The sequence below is a fragment of the Lissotriton helveticus genome, chromosome 5_1 (assembly GCF_964261635.1).
Source record: "Lissotriton helveticus chromosome 5_1, aLisHel1.1, whole genome shotgun sequence".
In the NCBI taxonomy this organism is placed as follows: Eukaryota; Metazoa; Chordata; class Amphibia; order Caudata; family Salamandridae; genus Lissotriton; species Lissotriton helveticus.
The window spans coordinates 722,520,076-722,544,600 of NC_136065.1; the positions used below are offsets into that span (position 1 = coordinate 722,520,076).

The window sequence follows — 24,525 nt, forward strand, 5'->3', positions numbered from 1 at the left end:
ATTTGGGTGGGTGAATTGATAACGCGGGCCTTGACGCCAGGGCTCCCCCTGTCGGCCGGATGATTCCTAGAATCTTGTGATACTCACTGTCATTTAGCAGTGTCATGGTGGGGGGCACACACTCACATAGGCCCATTCAAAGTGCTTTTCAAACGTAACGGGGGTGAACACACACATATACAGGGTATAAGCGCATTTGAATTAGAAACCCAAATGAAGTCCAGGTACTCGATGTATTCGAAAACAATGTTGGCTGGAAATTATGGAGCGCGAGAAAACGCATTGAGCATGTTGGCTCAAAGTAAATGGCAAATGTAAACATTGGGACTGTTTGCTTTTCCGCTGTGTACTCATTTCCGTTCCCAAGGTTGTTTCTGGGGGCAGGCTGCCTGAGCGCTGACGTCAGGGCACAATGATAGCGCTGACAGCATTGCCAGGGGACAGATCTCATGCTCAAAGAAGGATGCCTTTAAGGGAAGTGTTCGTGGTCATCTTTGGCCACCTTTGCAACAGCTGACGGAAAACCTCATTATATTCAACCGTTTACCGGCGAAAAAAAGGGTGCAACCACGGTCCACCTCTTTAGTGTAAATGGAAATATTGAGTGACCTGTGTTTTTTCCCCACACTGCCTCTAGGATTCCTCGAATATATAATTGGGGCAAATTTCTACATGTAATTTCTCTTACCTCCACTACAGTCGCTCTTTGTCTTCCTTCTAATCGCACAAAGTTGCTGCTGCTTTTATGATACCATTGACTCACTTCACAATGTATTTAGTTCTTCACGTTGCCCTGCTGCTACATACTGCCACACACTGTGCATGGAGTGTATTTGGGACCACACTAGAATAGCATCTTTGACCAACGCGTACTGGTCATGGACTTTTCCTACTATTGTCCACCAGTGGCTAATGAAAGTGAAATGATGTCACTACAAAGAAACCAGAAAATACAATACCTTTACAGAGAAACCATTACCTAGAAAATTCGATAACAAAAAAATAAAATAAATGTTAGTCATAACAGTTTACATTTTGGTAACTTTGTTGAAATATTTATTTTCAAACAAATCTTTAAATATACGCATGATAGGGTGACATTTTGTATAAATTATATATATAGTTAGAAAAGTGGCATATCATTTTTTAGGCTTCAATTTAGAGTTGGGCTTATGGCTGGGCAAAGTGTTAGGATTAGGAAAGTTTAGGATAGGGTGGATGAAATAAAGTACTAGTTTAAAGGATTTTGTTGGCTCGGGTCCCTTTTTCGACAGTTTGCAAGATACATTTGTTGTTTTTCTGAACCTGCTTCTCTGTAAAGGTATTTATTTGCAGCAACTTTTCTCCATAGTGGTTTCCATATTTGTAAAGCTGTTATTGTAATTAAATAATTCCAGTGGCAATGCGGATTGCACGTAATTTGCTAGATATGAATTGTGTAAAACAAGAGTTGCGCAAGCCTTCTATTCTGAATTACAACAGCACTCATTAACATTCACCTCAATGTCGGGATGTAATTGAACATTGCATGAAATGTGGCTGTCACAACACGCGTGCATGCCTTCGACACATCTGATTTTCCTTCTGATCCCCTTGCATGCAGGATTTAAAACAAATAGGAAGTGCACATAACCGAAGCGCTATGCCGTTCAATCCTGCCACTGCTTCCAGCTCATCCCCCAAAGTGATAACTGCACAGTACAACAATCCGGCAGGACTTTACTCCCCCGAGAACATCCAGACCTTCAACAGTGCCATGGAGTCCAAGACGGCAGCCGTTGCACAGGAGCCAAGCAAAGCGTAAGTACAGACTGCGTCTTCATGCCCACGAGCTATGGAACTGGATGTAGATGGCCTGTTCTTTTAGCGACTCAGTCATGAGGGTTGAGTAGCTCTTCAAGTCTACGAAAAATGAAATGTCATTGTACTCAACTGACTTAATGTCTAACTTTTCCTTGTCTGGTTTTGTTTGCCTTCCCACTACCTTATTTATTGGTGATAATTCTACAGAAGAAAGTAAAATTAACAATTTGTCTTTTTGTTCACCAGAGACCAGTCCAATTTCAACGTGCTTTCAGCATGACATACCAGCCTTTAAAATCACCACCAGGTGTAAACAGGTGCCTATACATCACTTATAGCTCTTTGTAGATTTATGTTTAACTGGCTTCTCAAGTAAAGCTTGAATGCGTAGCATAATACAGGGAATACAATTCTAAGTGCGTTTAAACATTTATATATTTTTTAATATTCCAGTTCATTTCCGGCCGATGGTGACATTTTAGCCATATCAGTATGAGAGGCATGCAAGGGAAGGCGGAAATGTACATGCTATGTTTTCAGCCAGAAAACCGAGCTTCAACCTGATCCCCTGAACATCTGCAACTTTTTAATACATATGCACATGCTAACGGTTGGGGCTGATATCACCGCTACCTTTAAAAGCAAATGTTTTCAAACCTTTGTTTTTTTACCAATCCCTGCTTTAACCTTGAAAAGGGAATCCCAGCTCAAGGCTGTCTGTTAGCATATAAATGCACTCCAGAGCGGAGAAATGGGGCAGATTCCCATCTTCTATGGGATAGTAGATTGATGCGCTCTCTGGATTGGCATCAGGATCTTTCCATGTAAGACAGTAATTTAATTTAAACAATGTGGTCTATTGGTTACATGACAGCACTAGAAACAGCAAATAAAATAGAGAAAAGTACAAGCTAATGTCAAGCGATCTTATGTTTATGTAACTAAAAAAAGTCATGAACGAGTGGAGGCTCCCTTAAATACAGATGCTACATCCATTTCTCATTGCTACTAATTTTGAACTTTGGCAGAGAAGGGAACTTAATAACAATGAGTTGCATTGATTTACCAGGTTCCTACAATTCTGTGGAGTCTAAGTTGGGATTGAAGCTGTTGGCTCCTGGCTTAATAGTCAACGTTTTGACTCCATCGCTTTATGGGGAGTGCAGCATCAATGTTCTGTTTCTGTGGCCATGGGAGAGCTTTCCCTGTCATTAAAGGAGTAGTCTAACCTTACAAGTTGTTGTATAGTGGTTTTCAGTCCTGCTTGTCAGGGCTTTGTAGCTTAGTCGAGTTTTTGTTTTAATTGACGGTACAGCAACACACAATTAGCTGAAAGTGTCTTTCCTATTGGTTCCCTGTCATAAGAATTATGGACAGGAAACTCTAAATGGATGAGAGTTTAGTTAAGAATTGAGTTCTTAAGTTGCCTTCTGCATCCCGGTGTCTTGGTAACATCCAACACAGAAACCGATGACTGCTGTCTAGCAACTGAATGGGGATTTTCTAGCTCTAATACTGTAGGCTTATGTGATTGTAGGATACTGGAGGACACGTGCAGGGAGATTATGCTTCTAGTCCTCTTATCCATGTCTAAGCCCTCAAATGCTGAGGGCCTAAACCGGATTCTTGGAGTGACTAGATGTTATACAACAAAGCAGCTGGCATATTGTTTCTGGGCCATCAAGCCACCGACTTCAAGGATAAATGCTCAAATGACTCAATTCATAAGATAATCTAGAAGTTATCAGTTACTATTAAAACTAGGACCAGTGTTGTAATTAGTATTTTTTCAGGGAAAAGTCATGGATATATACCAACATTTATGGTTGTATGAGAAACAGTTAGACATTTACTCCCAACAGTGTTAAACCAGAAAATAAATATCTCAGTTTTAGTATCTTGCAGTCAGATTTGTGGGTCATCATCAAATAGTGGGTCATCATCAGAGTCTTGTCCAGTAATTGACGGTGTGTAAAGATGCCTCTGTTACGAGTCTCCCGGCAGGGCGATGTGGGCAAAATCTGAACATTCTTTTGGGGTTGTACCTTGCTGTGGAATTTGTGGTGTAGGTATACAGACTCTAGCTCCGTCTGCCGTACTCAGTTAAATTTTATATTGCCAGCACAAACTGTTTCCGTTTTTTTTGCATTACATATGCCTTTTTTTTTAATTCAATGTTTATTTATATCAATAAGGTGTTTTTAAATGATTGCATTGGGACTAGAGCAGTAGTCTGGTATGTTATATCACTTTATGCTGGAGAAAGACACTGCAACGTAATGTTATGGGTAAAGGTGTTAAAATATCATTATGGAACCAGATTCACACAAAAAAACGATATTTAATATCGTAAATTCTTTTTTTGTGTCTATTAAATCTCTAAATTTTTAAGATTTCTAAAATGCTTTGAGGAGTATCCCTATGAAGATGCAACTGTTGTAATTTCATGAGTACTTCTGGAAAACGTTTTTGAATTCCTCCTTAAGACTATATGAAGGTATTTTTGTATGTGCAAATATACTTGGTGTACATTTACACATTTGAAAATTGATTGCATCAGTGATTTTTTAAAAAAAACTTTTCTTTTTCGTCTGGAAAATATTTTATTCCATGGACGTATCCCTTCTCCTGAAACCCACACATTTAGCAAGTTTGAGGGTACTCCCTTTTCGTTTTCCATCTTGGAAACTGATTTAGATGTAAACCTTGAGAATTGTAAATCTGTCTTTTTCACCATCTAGCAAGTAGGTTTGGCTGTGTTCTTAAATTTGCTCGCGCATTCCCGCTGTGGAACATTCACAAAACACCACTAGATTTACTCACTCTAAAAAATTTATGTTTGAATAAATCTGTTTACTAGTGTAAATGTGAGTATTTGAATTGCAAATCTGGCTTTACACTAAAAAAAGTGGCATTTGTGCACACAAGTTGAATTTATTTGCACAAATGGGTTTGTGAATCGGACTATGTATTCTAACCTTTCCTTTCATCCTTAATGCTAAGTTTGATGCATTGATTCCCTGTATTATACTGCGCATTATCAATTGTTTTTGACAAAATTGTCACCATATCCCTACAATGTTAGTATAATCTTGGATGTACGGCTCACGTTTGCAAGTGTATCTCACTTTATTAGAAGTAACGTCTTCATTTTAAAGCTTTTGCAAATTTTTTTAATGTATTCATATTTAATTCCTATTTTTCCTCTATTAATATCGTTTTCTTCTCTCCTATTTCCTTTCAACTCCTATTTCTTTCAACTCTTTAATAATCTAACTCTAATCTCTAAACCTGATACTATAGTCTTTTCTCTCCTACTGGTGTGTTTAAGGCTCCTCTTGCATCAGTCTATAATCCGCTGCAGTCGCGTCCCACCTCGCTTTCTTTGCAAAGGAGGCACAGCACATCCTCTATTCCAAGTCAAGTGAGAGTTGGCCCAGAGGAGCTAAAACAAGCAGCTCAATACTGCCCTAACAGCCCTGTGGAGGTGGAGGTGCCAGGACTGAAAGTGTTGCACGCGCAATTTAACTCCCCCTTACAGATGTACTCACAGGAAAACATTATGGATACTTTGCAGGGACAAATATCTACCATTAACCCAGCCTTGATCAGGTAATGATTCCTCTGTGTATGTGGTCCACTCTGCATCAGTGTGAAACACAGTTGTATTGTGTGCCACTGTACATTTCCACCTGCCCTTTGCTTGCACTATTGTGGCACTTCTTCATAAAAGATCCAATTGCATACGTCACCATCGAATTGGTAATGCATGACTGCCTGCGGTATTTAATAACCAGTGTAAATATCCATCCTTTTGTTAATGCATGCTGGTTGCATGTTACATAATTTCAACTTACCCATTTTTAAAGATGGCCTATTTAACAAAACTTGCAGGTACTATAGGTCCTTGAGGTAAGTTAGCCATTTCTTTTATCCAGGTTTTTCTCATCACGAGCTGTTGGAAACTGAAGCTATTGAGTAGAGAGATGGTGCTTTGGTTTTTTAACTTAAATTTTTTTGATTAGAAGAGATGTATTGCCAGTACCTCCTGTAGGTGACTCAGTTCTGTCAGTTACTCCTCGATTACTGCATAACGTTATCCTGTTGCTCCGCTTTGATTGTTATGGAGCAGAATCTGCCTCACATGGGCGACTTTTCTAGCTTCACCCATCTCCCTTAGGCAGTGGCTGGGATGTCCAAAGCACAAGGACTGGGTAAGAGAACACTGGAACGACAACAGCCCCATGAAGAATTGTCAACAGTGGGATCAATAGGAGACGCCAGAGAAAGGAGTGCAAGGAATGAGAAATATACAACAGTCCAATTCATGTGATAAACAATGAATAGAGAGAGGCCACGTATAATAAGATAAAGGACAAGTGATGAGAAAAGGGAACCGGACGGACCACAACGATAAAGGAGATAATAACAGTGAACACAAGGAATCCTGGACACCACACCGAATGTGAGCATGCGCAGTAAGTGACCCAAGGAAGAATAAGAGCAAGCACAAGGAAAGAAGGAGAAAGTGCAGAAAAACAAACATGGCACTCTGCAAGGAATAATTGGGCACAAGGGATAAAAGACACCACAGCAAATTAGAGATAAGCGAGTGGAATGAGCATGGTGCGGAGCAGTCTGCTAATTCCAAGGACAGCTGCAATTTATGAATCTCAGCCCACACCCACACAGAGTACCACCACAAACTGCAAGAATGTAAATGAAGATCACAAAAGTGAGTGCATCTTGAATCTTTTCATGATCTGCCAATTATGTTTTCATCCTTGTGGTTTGATCATTAAGTAACCCACAATCGATTGTCTTCATCTATAGGGATAGATTCATCCATGCCCTTGACAGTGAGAAAAGTTGAATATTCTTCATCACTAGATGGCTTCTTCACTCCTGATCAATTGAATATCAGGCATGGGTACCCTTTCCTCAAAATAAAAATAAGCTGATCAATGTTGCTGCACTTTTGTAAGTTAACTCCTACAACAAATCATAAAATGGGCGTATTCCTTCACTGGTCTTCTGATGCACCCCCACTGTTGACGCTTGTTTTCTGGTAGGTGATAAGTTCATCATCTGTTCCTTCTAAATTGCATCACCTCCTTCTGACCTGGTTACAAAGCATAATCCTGGGAACATAGTCTTAATTGTTTCTCATCTGGTACCTTCTCCAGTACTGAGAACTTCCTCTGGTACATGCCGACAAGCGCTTGTAGTGCTGTTAGTTCATTGCTTCTTTTATAGTAGATTCTTCTATACCAGCCGGTGGGAAGATTTACGGGTCTGGGTCGCCTTGGCGATTGCTCAGGCGCGTCTGAACTGACGTCTGTCTCAGTCGGGACCTCGCGGTGAATGCGCATAAATCAGCGCATCACCACTAGGGTCAAAACGTCGACGTACTTTGCTATACATCCAACTGCACAAAGTCCCAAGGAACAAAAGAAAAACAATGTAAGACTATTGTGACTCACAGTGGATATTTTGAAAAACTTTTAATTCTTTGTATATATGTTGTATCACTTGTCACACTCAGTCAGTATTCACAGTATATGTTTTTTGTATATTGGACAGCATACCTAATGCTTTGTAGAATTAAGATCTATGAGAAATTTGAATACTAAAGATTTACTTTCTTTCCATTGGGTTCAGTGTTTATTTATTGGTTTAATTTGTATATATCCTTCATAGGATATAGAAGTACATCAATGTATTAAGTACTATGTTCAATTGAATTGCTCTTCCCGACAGAACCATCATTGTTTGTTTAAGGGGTACCACCATAGGTATATTGACAAAGAGGAAAAGGAATTGGGAGAGTATTATCATTTTCATCAAAAAGACCCATCCCCCCCAACTAACGAGAGGGGAAGTCGTTTCCACCTGTCTAAATCTTCCTCTAGCTTGGCAATGGCTCTAGCGTAGTTTGCTCTGAGCACTTGCTCCGCGTCAGAGTGGACATGGATTCCCAAGTACCTATCCGGATCAGATGTCCATTGGAGAGGGAAGTCCAATGGCCTCGGGACTGTAGCCGGCGTTAATGAGAACATTACAGATTTATCTCAGTTGATTTTAAGACCGAGAGACCGCCAAATTGCAGCACCTCGCGGATTATCGGAGAAAGGTTAGTGTCCGGGTTCCGAATGTATAGAAGCATGTCATCCTCATATGCCAAGACAATTCGGTTGTAGTTGGGAAATCTGAGAACCCTGTTTCCGTGGTATTCCCAAAGTGCCCGCAACAAAGGTTCTGCAGCAACCGCATAAAGTAGTGGGGATATGGGGGCACCCCTATCTGGTGCCTCATGATATTTGGACAGGAGAGAAGACTGCATCACCAATGCGTACTTGTGCCGAGGGTGAATTATAAAGCACCGCTACCAATTGAAGGAAGACCTCCCCACAACCAGGCACCTCAGAACGTAAGCATGGATTTCCATTCGATCGAATCGAAGGCTTTCTTAGCGTCCAAAAACACTGCTGCCGCCTTAACCTCTGGCCGAACATGCTGGAGGGCGCCAAAGACTGTTCTCAGGTTGTATGATAGCGAGCGACCCGGTATAAAGCCGGCCTGTTCAGGGCCTACCAGAAAGGGCAAAGGGGGGATAGTCGCTTGGCCAAATCTTGGCAAAGATTTTAGTGTCAACATTTATTAACAACAGTGGTTTGTAAGATGAGCACTCCTGGGGGACCTTGCCAGGTTTTAATAACGTTACCATCAGCGCCTCGTGATAGAGGAAGGCATGTCACTAAAAGCCTTAGAAAAAGGCACGGTGAACCCATCCTGTCCTGGGCGCTGCCAACCCGCATGGAATTCAGAGCCATACGAATCATGGCAGCGTCAATTTTTAATTATTTATTTATAAAGTTTTATATAGCGTGAACTTGACCCAAGAGGGTATCAGAGCGCTTTACATTTAGGATCGTTGCGTTACAAGTTGCATCAGATACAAGAGCATAGTAAGGTACAGTACACATAAACAATGTTTCAATAATTCGTAGGAGGGAGGGGAGGAAGGAGTAATAGCGGGGAGGCGAGGAGGAACAATGTCAAATGTCCAGCTGGGTAGGTGACGGTCAAGGGGGAAACCATGTCGAATCTCCTCATTAGCAGTCCAGCAGCTCCACCGGTCATCAGCCATGTTGCTCAGGACTCAGCGTTCAGGAAAAAACAGTTTTTAGTTTATTTGATTTGCGAAGGTTATATAGCGCTAGCTAGGCCTGGAGGCAGCAGAGCGCATAACCAGGGGAACGTTGCATTAAAAGGTACATCAAAAGGATTATAAAGTGCTGGCTAGACCCGTAGGTATCAGAGCGCTATAACAGAGGAACATTACGTTACAAATTACATCAGTTACAATAGCGTAGTAAGGTACAGTAAACAAACGAGGTTGAGAGAATTTATAGGAAAGGAGGGAAGGAAGGAGCCATAGCAGGGGGTCGCATTAGGTATTCCCTGTGACTATCCATCAGCCTCAGCAGTTTAATGTATTCTAGATAATGCAATATACTTTCCTCATTTGGGGCAACCTTAGAACTGTATAAGTCATGGTAGTACTGGCCGAACCAGTTGACTATATCCGCCTGTTCTTTCAAAACGGAGCCATCCTCATCTAGCACCTCAGCAATGACTCCAGACTCGAATCTACGGCGAGCCAGCGATGCCAGTACCGAGTCCGGGCTGTCCACCTCTCCGTAGGTTCTGGCCAGAGCATATCTCCCCATAGGCTTGATTTCACTATCCGCTTCCTCGTGGTACTCATCAAATGTGGTTTTTAGTTGTTCTATCAACAGTGAATCGTTCTTATTCACCACTTCGGCCTCCAGCTCCCCAATCGGACCTCTAGCAAAGCCAGTATACCTCTAATGGAGCGGAGCACAGCAGCATGTTTATTGATATCGACCCCGCGTATAAATACCTTGAATGTCTCCCACACCTTGGCGAAGGAGTCAACTGACCCAATATTCATTGCAAAGAATTCAGTGATAGCAGCAGCTAAGTCAGACTTAAATACCGTGTCTAGGAGAGAGTATGGTGGAAATCTCAACAGGAAAGGGAGAGGACCCAGGGAGGGAACATCAATCGCTAGCATTATAGGAGAGTGATCTGACCAAGAGCGAGCCAAGACTGTGCAGTCCTGTACCTTAGCCATTAATGGTTCTGAAATGAGCCAGTAGTCATTGTGAGTGTGTATATCGTGGTATGCCGAATAGTGCGTGAACCCAGCCCTCTCAGAGGATCTAGCTCTCCACACGTCCACCAGGTGCAATTGTTATGCTATATCGGCCAAGGCTCTAGCAGCAGCAGATGGGGATCTAGGTGGACCCTTCGAGCGATCGAGTGCTGGATCTAAAACGCATTTGAAATCTCTCCCCCCAAATTAATGGCAATGAAGTACAGGTTCTGATGAGTGAGAACAGTGTCTGATAAAACCGGGGATCATCGTAATTCGGCACGTAGGAATTGACAATTAGGAAAGCCTCCCTCCCATAACAGCTTGAGATAACATATCGACCAGCCAGATCCGCCTCGCGGCCCTCCAGCTGAAGACCCGATTTAGGATTCACCCATGTTAACACGCCCCTAGAGTGTGAGGTGAAACCAGCTGCGTGGAACAAATCTGATAGGTTGAGCACTGTAAGTATAGCGCATTTAGGGGGAAGGTGCGTCTCTTGAAGCAGGGTAATGTCTACATCATTTCTCTTCAGATATGCAAGGATTTTGCGCACCTTTCTGTGGTCATTTAGACCCTTCTCATTCCACGGCATTAGTTGCAAGCGCCTTCTATGTCCCTGCCTTATGTCGTGATGTCATTCACTGTGATCATAGAAATAGTACTCCCCAACAGCAATGTGAAGTGTGTTGCACTGTGCTCTGATGACTCTAGTGTGCATGTGAACCGGTAAAGAAGAAAAGACCCAACCCCTCCCCCCCTCCCACGCCATTCCATCCCCAACTAGGCATAGGTGGGCTACTGCCCTCCCCGCCACCAGGCGCTGTAATACATTAAATAAAACAATAATTGTGCGACAATAGGCACTAATTAAAACACAGTAAACAGGCGTGAAATGCATAGGGGCGGATGTTATCTGCCAATACTACACTATGCCACCGCCTCTCCACTAAGCTTCTACCATGAAGCTACCATTGGGAGAGAGAAGTCTCCAAAGGTGACACATGGACAGTACCTGTAGCATAGGTTCTCCTGCCCTCGTACAGCAAAGCGGCCCTGCCCCCACTGTTGGCTTAAGCAGTATAAAAGCAACTGATTAAAGTATGGTACAGAATTTAACAATAGGAGCAGCAAACCCCTAAGTACGATAATAAAGCTCGCGCCCAAACACCCACAACCAACCCAGGTATTCAACACATGAAAGTGAATTCCCAGTGGGACCCAGAGTACCATTCCCACTTCAGTCGTCGTCATCAAGGCCTCCACTCGCACTATCCGCCCGGTCGTCCTCTGTCGAGCCCTTCCTTCGTTTGCAGAGTTGTCCCAGTCTTTAAGGGCTTTCTGGAGGGACTGAGGATCAGTACAAATCTTGGCCTTCCCGTTTAGGATCACTCTCAGCCTCGCCGGATAGAGCAACGTATATTCAACACTCTGTTCCCTTAGCTTGTGTTCCAGCGGCGCAAATTGCCTCCTGCCCTCCTGGACCTTGAGGGTGAAGTCCAGGAACAAAGAAAGAGAGGTCCTTTCATATGGCAAATTTCCCAATTCTCTCACCCTCCTTAGCGCCGCATCCCTGTCCCTGTAGTTCAACAGTTTTGTGATGATAGGCTGTGGAAGGGCGCCAGGAGGAGGCTTAGGTCGCAACGAACGGTGCCCACGCTCCATGACAAACATGGGGAAAAATGTGTCCGTACCCAGCAGAGTAGTGAGCAGTTTTTCTATAAAGGACTCCATGTTGCCCATTGCGGTTGACTCCGGAAGGCCTGTGATGCGCAGGTTGCTGCGCTTCGATCTGGCCTCCAAACCCTCAGCTCTGTCCTGCAAGGCAACCAGGGTCTTTTCCATCTGTTTCTGGGTGTTGTTGGAATCAGTCTGGGCCTCCTCCGTTTTAGTGATTCGTCGTTCGGCCATATCAAGACGCTCCTCATGTTTGTCCACCCTCTCGGACATACGATCCATCCTATAGGCCAAGGTGTCTTTTTTCGCATCAATCGCCGATAGCCCGTTCTGCATGGACCCTATGATCATTTTGATTTCGCAAATGGGATCTTCCTTCAATGCCTTGGACTCTGACATTGCAGACTGCGCAGCATCTTCTCTGTGTCTGGTCTTCCGCTGCTCGAAACTCAGCTTTGTTTGCAGCTTGTCCGGCTTACCCATCTTTGCACCTCGTTGCGTTGGCGCAGTTTGCCAGGGACCACACGTTCAGTCACCACCGCTCCTGTTGCTACGAACGTGCACACCGCTCGGCACAGGTCACAAGACCCAGGCGTGGGAGACCAAGGGAGCGCACCAGATCAGATCCCCGCAAGTCATTCAAGGGCTTGAGTCCGAGTAGCGTCAGACCACTATTGTAGAGGTCCCCCCTCGTTACACTCTTCCAGAGGATCCACTCGCACAGTTCAGAGGAGAGCAGGGACCAATGCATAAGCCAACCAGTGCCCCGAGGATAGGCCTCACATGTGCTGCAGTTCAAAATGGAGGCGCTAGGTAAGGCGCAGGGCGAGAGCCTCACATGCGGCCAATCAGATGTGGAAAGGGGGGCCCACCGCAGTCAGCAACTCCCCCATCAGTACAGGCCCCAGGGGCTCGGTCAATACACCTGCCTGCGGGGGATTCCCACAGCAACGGCAGTTCTCATGACACTCCACACTCCGCCAGTCACCAATTGGTACCGGGACTCCAGCACACGTTACCGCCGCAGTGCTCCGTCCCAGGCAATTTCAGCCGTGCAGAATGTGGAGCCTCCCCCCTACGGCCGGGCACCCAAGTTTGAGTGCTGGCTCGGCCCTGCAGGGAGCGCCTCCCACCCTCCGCGTCACAGGTCGGCGCAGGGGAGAGCAATGTCTCGGTCCATCGCCTAGGACCCGCCGAAGCAAATGACCTAGTTTCTGCGGTAAGGGCACCGGGAGAAGGGCTACACCCGCATAGCCCTCCGAGCGGGAGTTTCACTCAACAAAGCAGCTAATTCTTGCCGGATAATTTTGGCGGCTAGTGGCGCTCGTTTAAAGAGCGGCCATCTTTAGGCCAGGCAACATTGGTTACTGCCAGTCCTTGAGGTGCTGTATTGCTATGAAAATATTCATTTAGGATCACACCGTGTATGGCTGTCCGAATGAGAAAGAAATTATATGTAGCCTGAAAAGGAAAAAAGAAGAAACGTCTATATTTACATGACCCACAGCCTCATAGCTGTACGTCCTCGTTGGGCCTATCAAGCAGGAGGCAACAGCGGCCTGCTGGTGCACCGTTGACATAGGTGTGCCCTAAATAAGGCATAAATGAAGCATAACACTCAACAGTTGTGGTTGACTATGATGGTTGATCCCCTTTGCAATTACTATGAGTCACTTGTCTGTTTCAAACCTAACATATTAGAAAAATACTTCTCCTGCAATCTTTGCAGAATGACATATGGTCCTGAAGAATGCCTAGAATGTCTTTAAAATGTCCTGAATATAGCAGAAACATGTTGACACTTCTCATATTGGGTTGACGTTTTTACTTCCCTCTTAATTTTTAAAATATCCCTTAGAGACACTGGAATTTAAAAAAAACTATTGATTGAGCCTACCAAGAGGTAGTTTTAACTTCACACACACATAGCACTCTGGTTCTTCACCCATACCTCATCTCTTTAAGGGCCGCAGCATTGCAAAACACCTCAAGAACTCCTCCCCCGTATTGGGAGTTGTAGCCCATACCGGGTACCTTTGGGCCTGGTATGAGGGGTGACCCGACAATGAAGCATGCTATCTAAGGTGGGTGAGGGTTACCATCCTTAACAAAATACATGTCCATAGTACAGAGGCACACATTTATATGCACCCCACTTACCTCTTTGTGCTTGCTCAGCAAAAAGACTTGCTGTGGTATCAGAGATGCCATCCCTAAGTTCAAGGCAAATCTATTGGAGTGATGTGCAGATATTACAGAGCTGGACTGAACCAAACCGTTCAATCACTTTAAAAGAAATGAGACTATGAAAAAGTCCCACATAATATTAATGGCCCCTTGATTACTCTGTGTATACACTTTATTGGACCACTACACCACTGAATGCTACAAATACTCAGGCACTTTGAACATTACCACCTTACAGGTTGACTTGCGAATCAGGAGATGCCAGTTCTGCAATGGTACAACCTTCGTCCCTCAGCCTATAATCAGACCAGTTGGTAGTTTCCCACTTACTAGAAGCCTGATGGAGACCAGTACCATTGAGTTTCCTGACTGTTAGCCTCATGTGTGTGTCTATTGGGTTGCTTGCTGTATAAATAGTTGAGAAGCAGCTAATGACTCAATGTTAGCAATGTTTTGCTTATCCAAGTGGTGGATTTATAGGGTCGCATACTTACCAATGCAATGCACTGATACATTTTAGACATGATACAATATTACACAACCCTCCTCCTACCCACCAACAATTCTTTTTCCTACGCCCCGTGCCTTGAAATAGAAGTTTGTGTACTAAAACAAACTAGTCTCTTATAGGCTATCTTGTGTCCCCGCCCTGTGAAGCAATGGTTGTCCTATTGAGCAAAAACTCTTAGTCTAAAGTAGTCTCTCAGTCAAGATCATACTCAACCGCCAGTTGGCAGCCCCCTCCTTTTGATGAATACTTTCTTCTCATCCTCTGACACACACTCAGTTCTGCTTGTGAGCATTCTTGGCAGTCTATCCTACAGGATTTGTGTTAAAATGTGAATACTGATATATAACTGGGTACTTAGCATTAGATCTAATGACTATTCGGACTTGGTGTCACAATCACCAACCCATAACCCATGTGACACCCAAAATCACTTACTTTTCAGCTGCTGTTCAACTATGTTCACCGTTGAAAATGCTACGTGCCACAATTCATATAATTCCACAGGAAACAAATCGATCTGATGCCACTGCCACTCAACCAGCAAAAACTCAACTCAGTCATTCCCTGAATGTTAACAGCTTGCCCCATTATGTCAAGTTCAGATACTATACTACCTGCAAACCAATCTCACAGACAGTGCCCTACTACAAGAGATACAGTTGTGGGAGCTGAAGAATTTCTACACACCCTATATCTATCAATCTTTTTCCCTAAGGACTCTACCGACATACAAATCACCAAGGAGGATGATTTCCCTAGTTCATCATACTCTTGTCTCATTGGGGCTTCCATTTTTTATATGACTCTCCGTCCTTATGCCAAAAATTCCCTAAAACGCGATTAGAAAATATATTTTTAAGGAAAGCGGTTGCAGAAAGATGGAATAGATATAAAGGCAAACAATCTGTTAGTCTACTGCATATTTCCCTAGTCTCTAGTTCTATTCTAGTGTTCGTAGAGAATGGACAGCATCGCCACATTTTGCCTAGATTCCGATTTATTTAAATCCCGCTAATGTTGGGCCATCCGAATAATGTTTTTTCTATAAATGATCTACCGCCTTGCCCCTTTGATAAGGCAATTCAATATCCTGAGCATATCCTCTTTTTTTTGTCCATTTTATACAATAGAGCGAGAATTTTAGTGTGCCACTTTTAAATAAATCCTCATTCCGATCTTTTGCACTTGCACCTCCCACTTTCTATCAATTAGAAACCGCGTTTGTGTGTTATGCATTGTCATCATTTTTATTAGCAGTTATAAAATCTCGCAAAGCCCGATGGTACATCTTTTCTAGTATTTTAAATTGATTGATGTTTGCTGCTATTTTGTATGCTTTTAATATGAAATTCTTAACCTAATCGTTCATTGGCTGATGTGTACTGTCATTATCTCTTCAACTATGGTTCTTTGTATCATATGTAACTATATTTTATATGTACTTTTATGCATTCTTTATTGTAATGCGAAATAAAGTTACTTGATGATGATGATTTCCCTAGTGAATGTTACAAGATGGGCAAATCCCATTTCATACCCCTGTTATATGAACTATTCAGTGAGGTGGATCTGATTGGCAACTTGGGCCCCATGTCCAACAAGGCCACTATATCCTTCCTTTTTTAAAAAGACAAAGACCCCTTTGATTTAGGCCAATTACTACCCTGTGTCCCTGATTAATGCAGTTTTAAAGATCCTGGCAAAAGTCTTTTAGCCTGTTATGCAGGGTCATCCTGTCCCTTGTGTACTCTTCACAGGTTAAATGTGTTCTATATCGCTTGCCAAAACGTCTTTTTATAACTCTGGCATATCTACAGTGGCAGATTAAAAACCCTACAGACCTTGTTGCCCTCTCGCTCAATGCTAAGAAAGTATTTGATTTTGTAAAGTGGGAATATATTTTAGGAATCTAAAACTGGCCAGCCTAGCAGATTATTTCATTTCTAAGGAGTGATGGCTATACACTGGCAACACACAAAGATATTAAACAATATGTTGAATCTTGTCAAACATTCACACTCAGTCACCGATCTAGGCTAAATCCATAGTTTTTTTGCTCACCATTCCACCCCAGTTTGGACCCAGCCATATGCAAATCAGTCTTGACCCTGCTTCCCATTGGAACAGTCCAGCCTGTGCTGCCAAGCGTGGTCTTCCCTTGACCGGAAGCAATCATCCTGGGGCCGGTTTCGGGGTATCATCCATCATCAACCAGGCTAGCTTGAATCCAGAGGTATAGTGGGCACGGGACCCACGTCTGGACATACCCTTCCAACTTGGGGGCGGGGGGGCAGCTATAGCTGCACCAAAAGATGATGGATGGAATGCTGAACATTGTCAAACATTCAACCCCGGTCACAGATCTGGGCTAAATCCATCATATGTTTGCTTACCATGCCACCCTAATTTGGACCCAGCCATAAGCAAATCACTCTTAATCCTGCTCCCCGTGGAAACAGTCTATGCCTATACTCTGTCCACCAGTAACCGTTAATTGTAATGGAATTATGTCTGGGACAATTAAAGTAGTACATTGTACCTTACAGTGATGCTCCCTCTCACCTCCATTGTTTCTAAGAGACCTGGACCCTTGTTCAGTTCCCAAGCATCACTCGAGTAAAGTGCACAGGATGCACACTGGATCAGGACAGACCAAAGCCTTCCTTACACAGATGCCGGGTTGCTAACCTTATCCAGACCAGAATTATCCCTTACTACAATGAGGTCTCTAATCCACTCCTTGAGTTTTTGGGATACAGAATCAAATGGGGGAAAAGTGAGGCATTGCCGAAGTCACTTCCAGCGCATGCATGGGGAAACACCTTTATGGATCTGCAAATCCATATTAGTAGAGGCTTTGAGAACTTAATGAAAGTAAACTTAACCCCCAAGAATGATTTGTCACACTGGGCACATCTCAATCTAGTCATGTGGGGCAGAGTGCTGACAGTTAAAATGTCAGTTGCACACAGATATAATTATGTCATAGGGATGTTGAGGTTGTTGGTTAGGGAACTATTCTTAACCAAGATTGTCTCCGACATTAAATCGTACATTTGGGAGGGATAGAAATTCACCTTGAAACCTCAATAAGCAATATCGTTCAGTAGGTCTACAGGGTTCCGCCTACATCACAAATCGACAAACCTGTCACGATTTGCCTGCTTCCCACAGGGTGCTCGTGAGCCACTGCTATGAATGACAATTGAGAGGGACACCCGTGGATATCCGATAGACGTAGTATTACTTTATACAATTAATGTGTTGCCTTCAAACATAAAAACCCGATGCCCCGATCATTATTTACCTGTTGGAAATTAGCACATAGAACCTCTGAAAGTGCACCCCCTAATCCTCACCTAGGACCCAACTGGAGATCTGCAGGGATACAAGCTTTGCCTGGGTAGAAAACAAACCATGTGCTCACCATAGATCACCTATATAATGACAACACTCTTAACATAAATAATGTCACCTTACCTGAGAAGTCACCTTACCTCCCGAAAGAACTCTCGACCAAATTCACCAAATGATTAATATATTTTCAAGTGGGGCCTATGTAAGTGATTAGTGTTCTGCATTTATCGCACCCTCATTGCCAAAACGTTCTCCGATCTGACTAAGGCTGCCTCCTGCCTTCACACGAGCAGGCAAAGAATGCTTGTCAGAGACTGATCCACTCTTCTTCCAGATCAAGAACGGAGTAATGAGGATCTAAAGTGAAAATCCTCTACTGCAAAATATTACGCAACTATTAAAGGGCACACCTTAAGTTGCATAGTCTTTGTGCTGCCTCACTGCAACTACTGGCGCTGTAGCCAAGGTGAGTGTGATCTGCAGATCATACCATGGGATTACCAGCAGGGGCGGATCTTGGTCAGTAGGATTTGGGGGAGGGTGGGGTAAGCTTCTGATTTTCCGACAATCAGACTGGCATATAAGACTTCAATGCATTATATGAGAAGCAGGGAACATGAGAGGGGCCCAAGTGGACTGGAAAGGGAGAGGAATGCGGATTGGTGGGAGTACTAGATGGGAGAAAGCACAATGTTTTTTGGCTGTTTGTATGTAAATATCTCTGGGGAAATCCGACTGACCTCTCACAATACCCAACTGAAAGCACTTGTAGCTAGCCTGCAACTGTTTATCCGAAAATACATTTATTAGGGGGGTGTTACACCCCTAACAACCCCTGACGCTACGCTGAGACTGGAGTCATCCTGGTCTCTAGTGTGTACAGATAATTCTGGGTGAGCAAGACTGCTCCCCCAAAATACTTAGCGCTGCTACACGGCGTCAATGACATTAAGGGACTCCATTCATGAATGGCTTGCCACCAGACTTACTGCAGCAGACATTTGTATCTTGGGTAGCACTGCTCACAATAGAGGAAGAGCAGTTGGAACTACAACAGATAGCCCTGCAAACATATTGTAAACTAAGAAACCAACTGAGTGAGTTTGACAGCATTTGAAACCCTTTCTCAGAGTTCTTCGAGATGGAGAGTGATTACACACCTTACATGACTACTCTGACCTGAGCCCACCTACCTACCAATAAATAATACCCTTCCAGTTAAGGAATTGCCTTTCCTACTCCCTACCTAACACCCGAATGATGAGCTACTCCTAAGGGAGTATCAACATCTTGAAACTTTAGACATAGTTGACAGCAGCGGTTCACTGAGATCTTATGTTACACTCACTCACTCCAAATGCTATGATTACTGTTACTTGGCAGATTGGAACCTAATGGGTGATCAAGGAAAAGTGCTATATGGCTTTTAGTTTGGAAACCTCAGACTGCCCTTTCCCTTCCCTGTTCTTTTACATTGACTGATGTATGTTGATTTGTAATGTGACCACCATACGTTCTATCTAGTTCCCTTGAGGTTTCCTTGACAATGTTTTGGAACATGAAACTTAATTAACAATTGTTGTAAAAAATAAATAAATAGCACGTATGCACGAGACAGGTGACTCATCACCACCAAACAGGGAGAGGAAGAAAATTGATGCGTCCGAAGAAAGGGTGGAATTAGGCACAGAAACACAATGGTGCATTACTAATTCAATCGCTCTAATATCTACATACAATATAAATCAATGGGAGGGGAGGAAGGAGATAATACAACACCTTTCCAAGATGCAGAAGAAAAAGGTAAAAGGAAATGTTTCAGTGTGGATGTTTTCATCTCCAGTGCCATCATCCAATGTACCCTTGATACAGCAGATTCTGTTTCAAGACACGTAAACTCTAGGATTCTACTGCATTGCCATGCATGGCTTAGGGTCTCTGAATTTAGGTAAGAAATGTAACAGCATCTTATAGGTCTTTCGTTTGATGGACAACACCTTATTGGCCAACAGGTACACAAAATATTATTTTGATCATGCAGGGCATATCGATAAGGTGATGGATGTCTTGCAGCAAAAATATGGTTTTTGTAGCCCACTAACCTGGTCAGTGGCAAGAGCGGCGTCCACTGTTCCAAGGCAGCAATACCAACAACAGGAGCCATTTCTAAAGGACAGCAACAGGCCCCAAAATAACAGTACACAAGAGGTGGCTTCATACGCAGTGGCCAGTCATATGGTAGGGATGACCAGAGTAGAATAATCTCCGCCACCAAGTAATGAACCCATAGCTATTCCCGCCAACCATCTGCCACCTATCCTGGGACATCAGTGGCCACACCTTTGCCATTGGTGGGATATACCCCTCAGATCTGTGGAGGAATGCCACTATGGCCAAGGGTATTGCTTAGAAATTTACACACACCACGTCACTCCGCATACCACCTTGTTCATACATCTTCATCAGAAGCATTGCAAACTATTGCTGAGGAGGAACAAACTCTCCTTCTCAAAGGTACAATAGATGTTGTCCTAGTGAACAAAGAGGTCAGCCCATCTACTCCTTGAATTCCCTAATCCCAAAGAAGGCAAGATGTTACAGCTCATGCTTGACGTGCATGGGCTCAACTACTACATCATGTCCAAACACTTCAAGCAGACCACTCAGTAAAATGGAATTTCAATGCTACAAGTAAGAGGAATATATGGCGTCCCTTGACCTTAAGAATACCTGCTTCCATTTCCCCATTCCTCTAGCTCATCACCAGTACCTCAGGTTCAAGGTAAGTGGAGCTCACCAGTAGGGAGGAAAGTATTCCTTTTGTGGTCACTACATCCCCTAAAGTTTTACCAAATGTCTAGCAGTAAGAGTGACACATTAAAGATGCAGTGACATTCATGTGTTTCCATACCAGAGGGCTGGCTGGTAAAGGGGTGCAGTCAAACTATTCAACTGCTTCACAAATTGGACTTTACAGACAATGTAAAAAAAAGTCCCAATTATATTCTCAACAGACTCCGGTGTTCCTAGTAGCCACACCCAATGCAGTAACCGCAAACTGTACCCCTCCAAAGAAAGAATGATGTATTTCCAGTGTCTACTTTCCCTTTACCTTATATCATATCCTCCGACAGGAGAATAATGAAACTGCCAAGAATTATGGCATTGTGTAATGCCTTTGAACGAAGTGACCCGATTGGGGTCACCCGGGTCACTCACAACCACCTCACCGCCTTCCCAATAAATGAAGAGTTGGTCAGACAGTAGAGAATACAAACCAGTTAGTTTATTACTAAATGCTGCAGAGGAGCCCAGTCTGACCAGTCTCCTGAGATGGCTGTAGAGAGACTGACTCCCATCCACAAGGTAACACAAAATATACATTTCCAACACCTCTTCAGTCCCGCCCAAACTGGGATTTTCCTGCTCAGGCCATGGTGAACAAAGAAGGCAAACCAGGATGAGCCATGGCACAGGGCTGGGTACATGCTATCTCAACCCCAAGGTCGCTTGACCAGAGCCTATCATGCTAAGATGTGGGAACGGGTTTATCTAATAGCAAAGGTATGCAACAGTAGATTGTACATTCATTAGTGCAGCAAAGCTTCAACCTTGAGAAATACAAGCTGGAGCCTTTCTACTGAGGCAAGCATTATAAGACAGGAGCTCGCTCTTAGTTATGACACAAGATGGCACCAAGAAAGATGGCTCCATGAATGATTACTTAACACGGAGTAGAGCACAATTGTTGCAAAGGGAACACTCCAAGTCTGTGCATTACGGGATCAACATTTCAAATCTAACAGACCCTCCTTTTAGCATTCACGCTAAGCTTTATTGGTGCCATCAGGTAAGGGTCTTTATAATTCTAGAATGCAGAAAAAAGAAACATTCACACATAGACTTCCATTGCTAACATGTGAACTGTCCATTGAAACTAATACTCTAAAATGTTAAACACATATAATCAATATTCAAAAATATCCTCATCAATACTTAGTCAATCCTGAATACCCTGCATCATCATATTTTTTGTATTAGAATCATGCCCCGGGGTCCTGGGACGTGCCTTGAACATTGATACACAGCAGGCACAACAGGCAGGGAGGCAGTGTATACGCAGACCGCATGCCAAAATGATACCTGCTATGGCAGCCAGAAAAATAAGGATCTTCCAACCCCAAGTGGCGAACAGGCCCCAGAACCATCCAGTGAATGGCCATGTACCATCCTCCTGGTGTATATCCGAGGCTATTTTATGGAATTCATGTATAGCAGCGTACACAGATGGGGGTGTGGTCAGGGATGTACACACAACAGTTACTGCCGATGACGTGACAGGCCCCACCCCGATCAGCCAGGATAACGTCTAAAACCATAGTATTTTGGAGGGCAATAAGCCTCGTAGCCTGGACCTCTACTGTTATATTTGTCAAAATTCCTGCAGTCGTATTAATGACTCCTTCCACCACCCTAGTGAGCCATCTAATATTAAGACTTGTAGCCATAGGGCCCTAGAATGTTATGTATGATGCCTTTCATTGCGTCCGTGAACTGCTGCAAGGTGGTGTCTGTCTGATCTATGTCATCAGTGCTAATCATTCTCTTAAACCGGAGCATGTGGGCACCTCTACGCTGTAGGCAGTGGCCCCTATGGTAATTGATTGGGGCTATATATACAGGTGGCAGGAGGTAACAAAGGTAACACCTTCCCGACCACCCTTCAGGAAGCCAAACATAACCATGAGCTCCACAGACAAAATAGAGATTAGGTGGGGGGGATCAGGTGTGAACTATTGGTTGCTCTCCAGCTATAAGTAGTATTGTTATGTTATGTTATGTTCTGTTAAGTTAAGTTAGTTTTGTAAGGCGCACAGCCACCCAACAAGGGTTTCCCAGTGCCAGCCTGACAGAAAGGAGAGATACGGAGTTATAGGTCAAACAACCAGGGCTTCAAACATTTGTGAAAGTTCCCAAAACTTGTTTCATTGCGAAGTGAGATGGGAAGAGAGTTCCACAAGATAGGACCAAGGGTAGCAAAGGAGCGACCACCCAGCCGAGAGAGTCTAATTCTAGGAACCAAGAATTTACCCTGCGACGTGGAACGTAGAAGCCGCGGGGGTCGATAAGGCTGAACTAAGGCTTGTAGGTACAGAGGGGCCAAGCCAGACTTGATCTTGAAAATGTAGCCCAAAGCTTTACATTTGACACAACTTTCTACCTTGAGCCAGTGAAGATCACGCAGCGAGCTGGAGATAGAGGCAGTTTTAGGAATCTGACACAGAAGTCTGGCGGCCAAATTCTGAACCACCTGCAGCCTCCATAGCACATCTGTTAACCCCCAAATAGAGAAGGTTACCGAAGTCCAGTCTAGAAGTCACAAGTGCCTGGACTACGGTTCTTTGAGTGGAGCAAGGAAGCATCCAGGCGATTTTTTTTTTTAGCCATTTCAAAATGGTAAAACGAGTAGCCGCCACCTTTACAGCCTGCTGTCTCATGGCTAATTGGTCATCAATAATAAAGCCCAAGTTACGGACTTGATGGGTGGGCTGGGGCACTGATCCCATTTCAGAGGACAATGTTCAGGGCCCCAAAAGTCTTTATCTTTCCCCAGGTTAAGGACCTCAGTCTTGTCGCTGTTAAGTTTAAGAAGATTTATTTGCATCCAAGATGCAATTTTCCTGAGACCATCTTGAAGTATTGAAGGCCCAAACACCTTCTCCGCAGACAGGGAGAAGATGATCTTGGTATCATCTGCATACGAGAAGAGGGACAGCCCTGCTTCCTCAGCGATCACCGCCAGGGGTTTGACATAGATATTAAGTAATAGAGGGCTGAGAATTGAGCCCTGGGGAACCCCATGAGGAGAGATACGTTTTAGAAGTCACCATGGAAGAAAAGATGTGAAAAGTCCAGTTAGAGAGGAAACATGTCAACCATTCAAGTGCTGTACCAGAAATACCAAGGGACCGAAGGGATTTTATTAGCACATTATGAGATACCGTGTCAAACGCGGCGCTCAAATTAAGTAGTATGAGAGCCACTGTCTCCCCACGGTCAAGACAATGACGTATTGCATCTGCTCTCCCCCACCTCTATTTTTCCAGCCCCCTGGACACAGAAGGGAGCCATGACATCAACCACTGACAAGAGTATCGGCTTTTTTTCAGTAACGTTGCGGGTCTGACAGGACTGCTAGTATTCTGATGTGTTGAACTGTAGAAAATTGACCCTTTCCACCTGAGACCAATTTCCTTTCCTCCCTCCCTTGGACGCATGCATGCAAGAGCTCAAGAACAACTTGCCAAATGGCTCTCGGCCTGTGGGAGCACCGGGGGGTACTCTATGCTGGAAATGTACATTCTGAGTCAGGGTACGAGAACTAGCACTTTTTCGTTCCAATGTGTCAGCCTGGTGAAATGAACGGACAATGCTAAGCAGTGCAAATCACCCCTCACAGCTACTAACATATGACAATGGCACAGACAGCAAGTTCTCACTTCTATGAGTTACTGAGGGCAACAACCCACATACCCAACATTTTGTCGTATTATAAGCAATGTGCGTTTGATGCAAGGTCTGAGTGAACACGTTATCTTTTTAAGACTTCCTGTGCTCCTCCTTGTGAGGTGCCAGAGTAACAAAGATATCCTCGGGGTAAGCAGACGTAGTACCAATCAAAGTATGCACAGGATATTTCTCCTCCAGGAAATATGTTACCCCAAGTATCAATATTAAAGAAATTAGAATAATTGCTACAAACGCAACTTTACTTTTCACAGACCAGGAGGACCAGACAGACACATCC

At 43.8% G+C, this 24,525-nt stretch overlaps 1 protein-coding gene across 2 annotated transcripts in view; it reads left to right on the plus strand.

The window, feature by feature from the left end:
* The window catches only part of LOC144754870 (PDZ and LIM domain protein 1-like), a 395,047-nt gene that overhangs the window by 280,592 nt on the left and 89,930 nt on the right, over positions 1 to 24,525 (plus strand). For both annotated transcript variants that reach the window (XM_078643185.1, XM_078643184.1), the window contains exon 4: positions 1,604 to 1,800. In XM_078643185.1, coding sequence (XP_078499311.1) covers positions 1,604 to 1,800 — 197 coding nt within the window. The remainder of the gene's footprint in view (positions 1 to 1,603; positions 1,801 to 24,525) is intronic.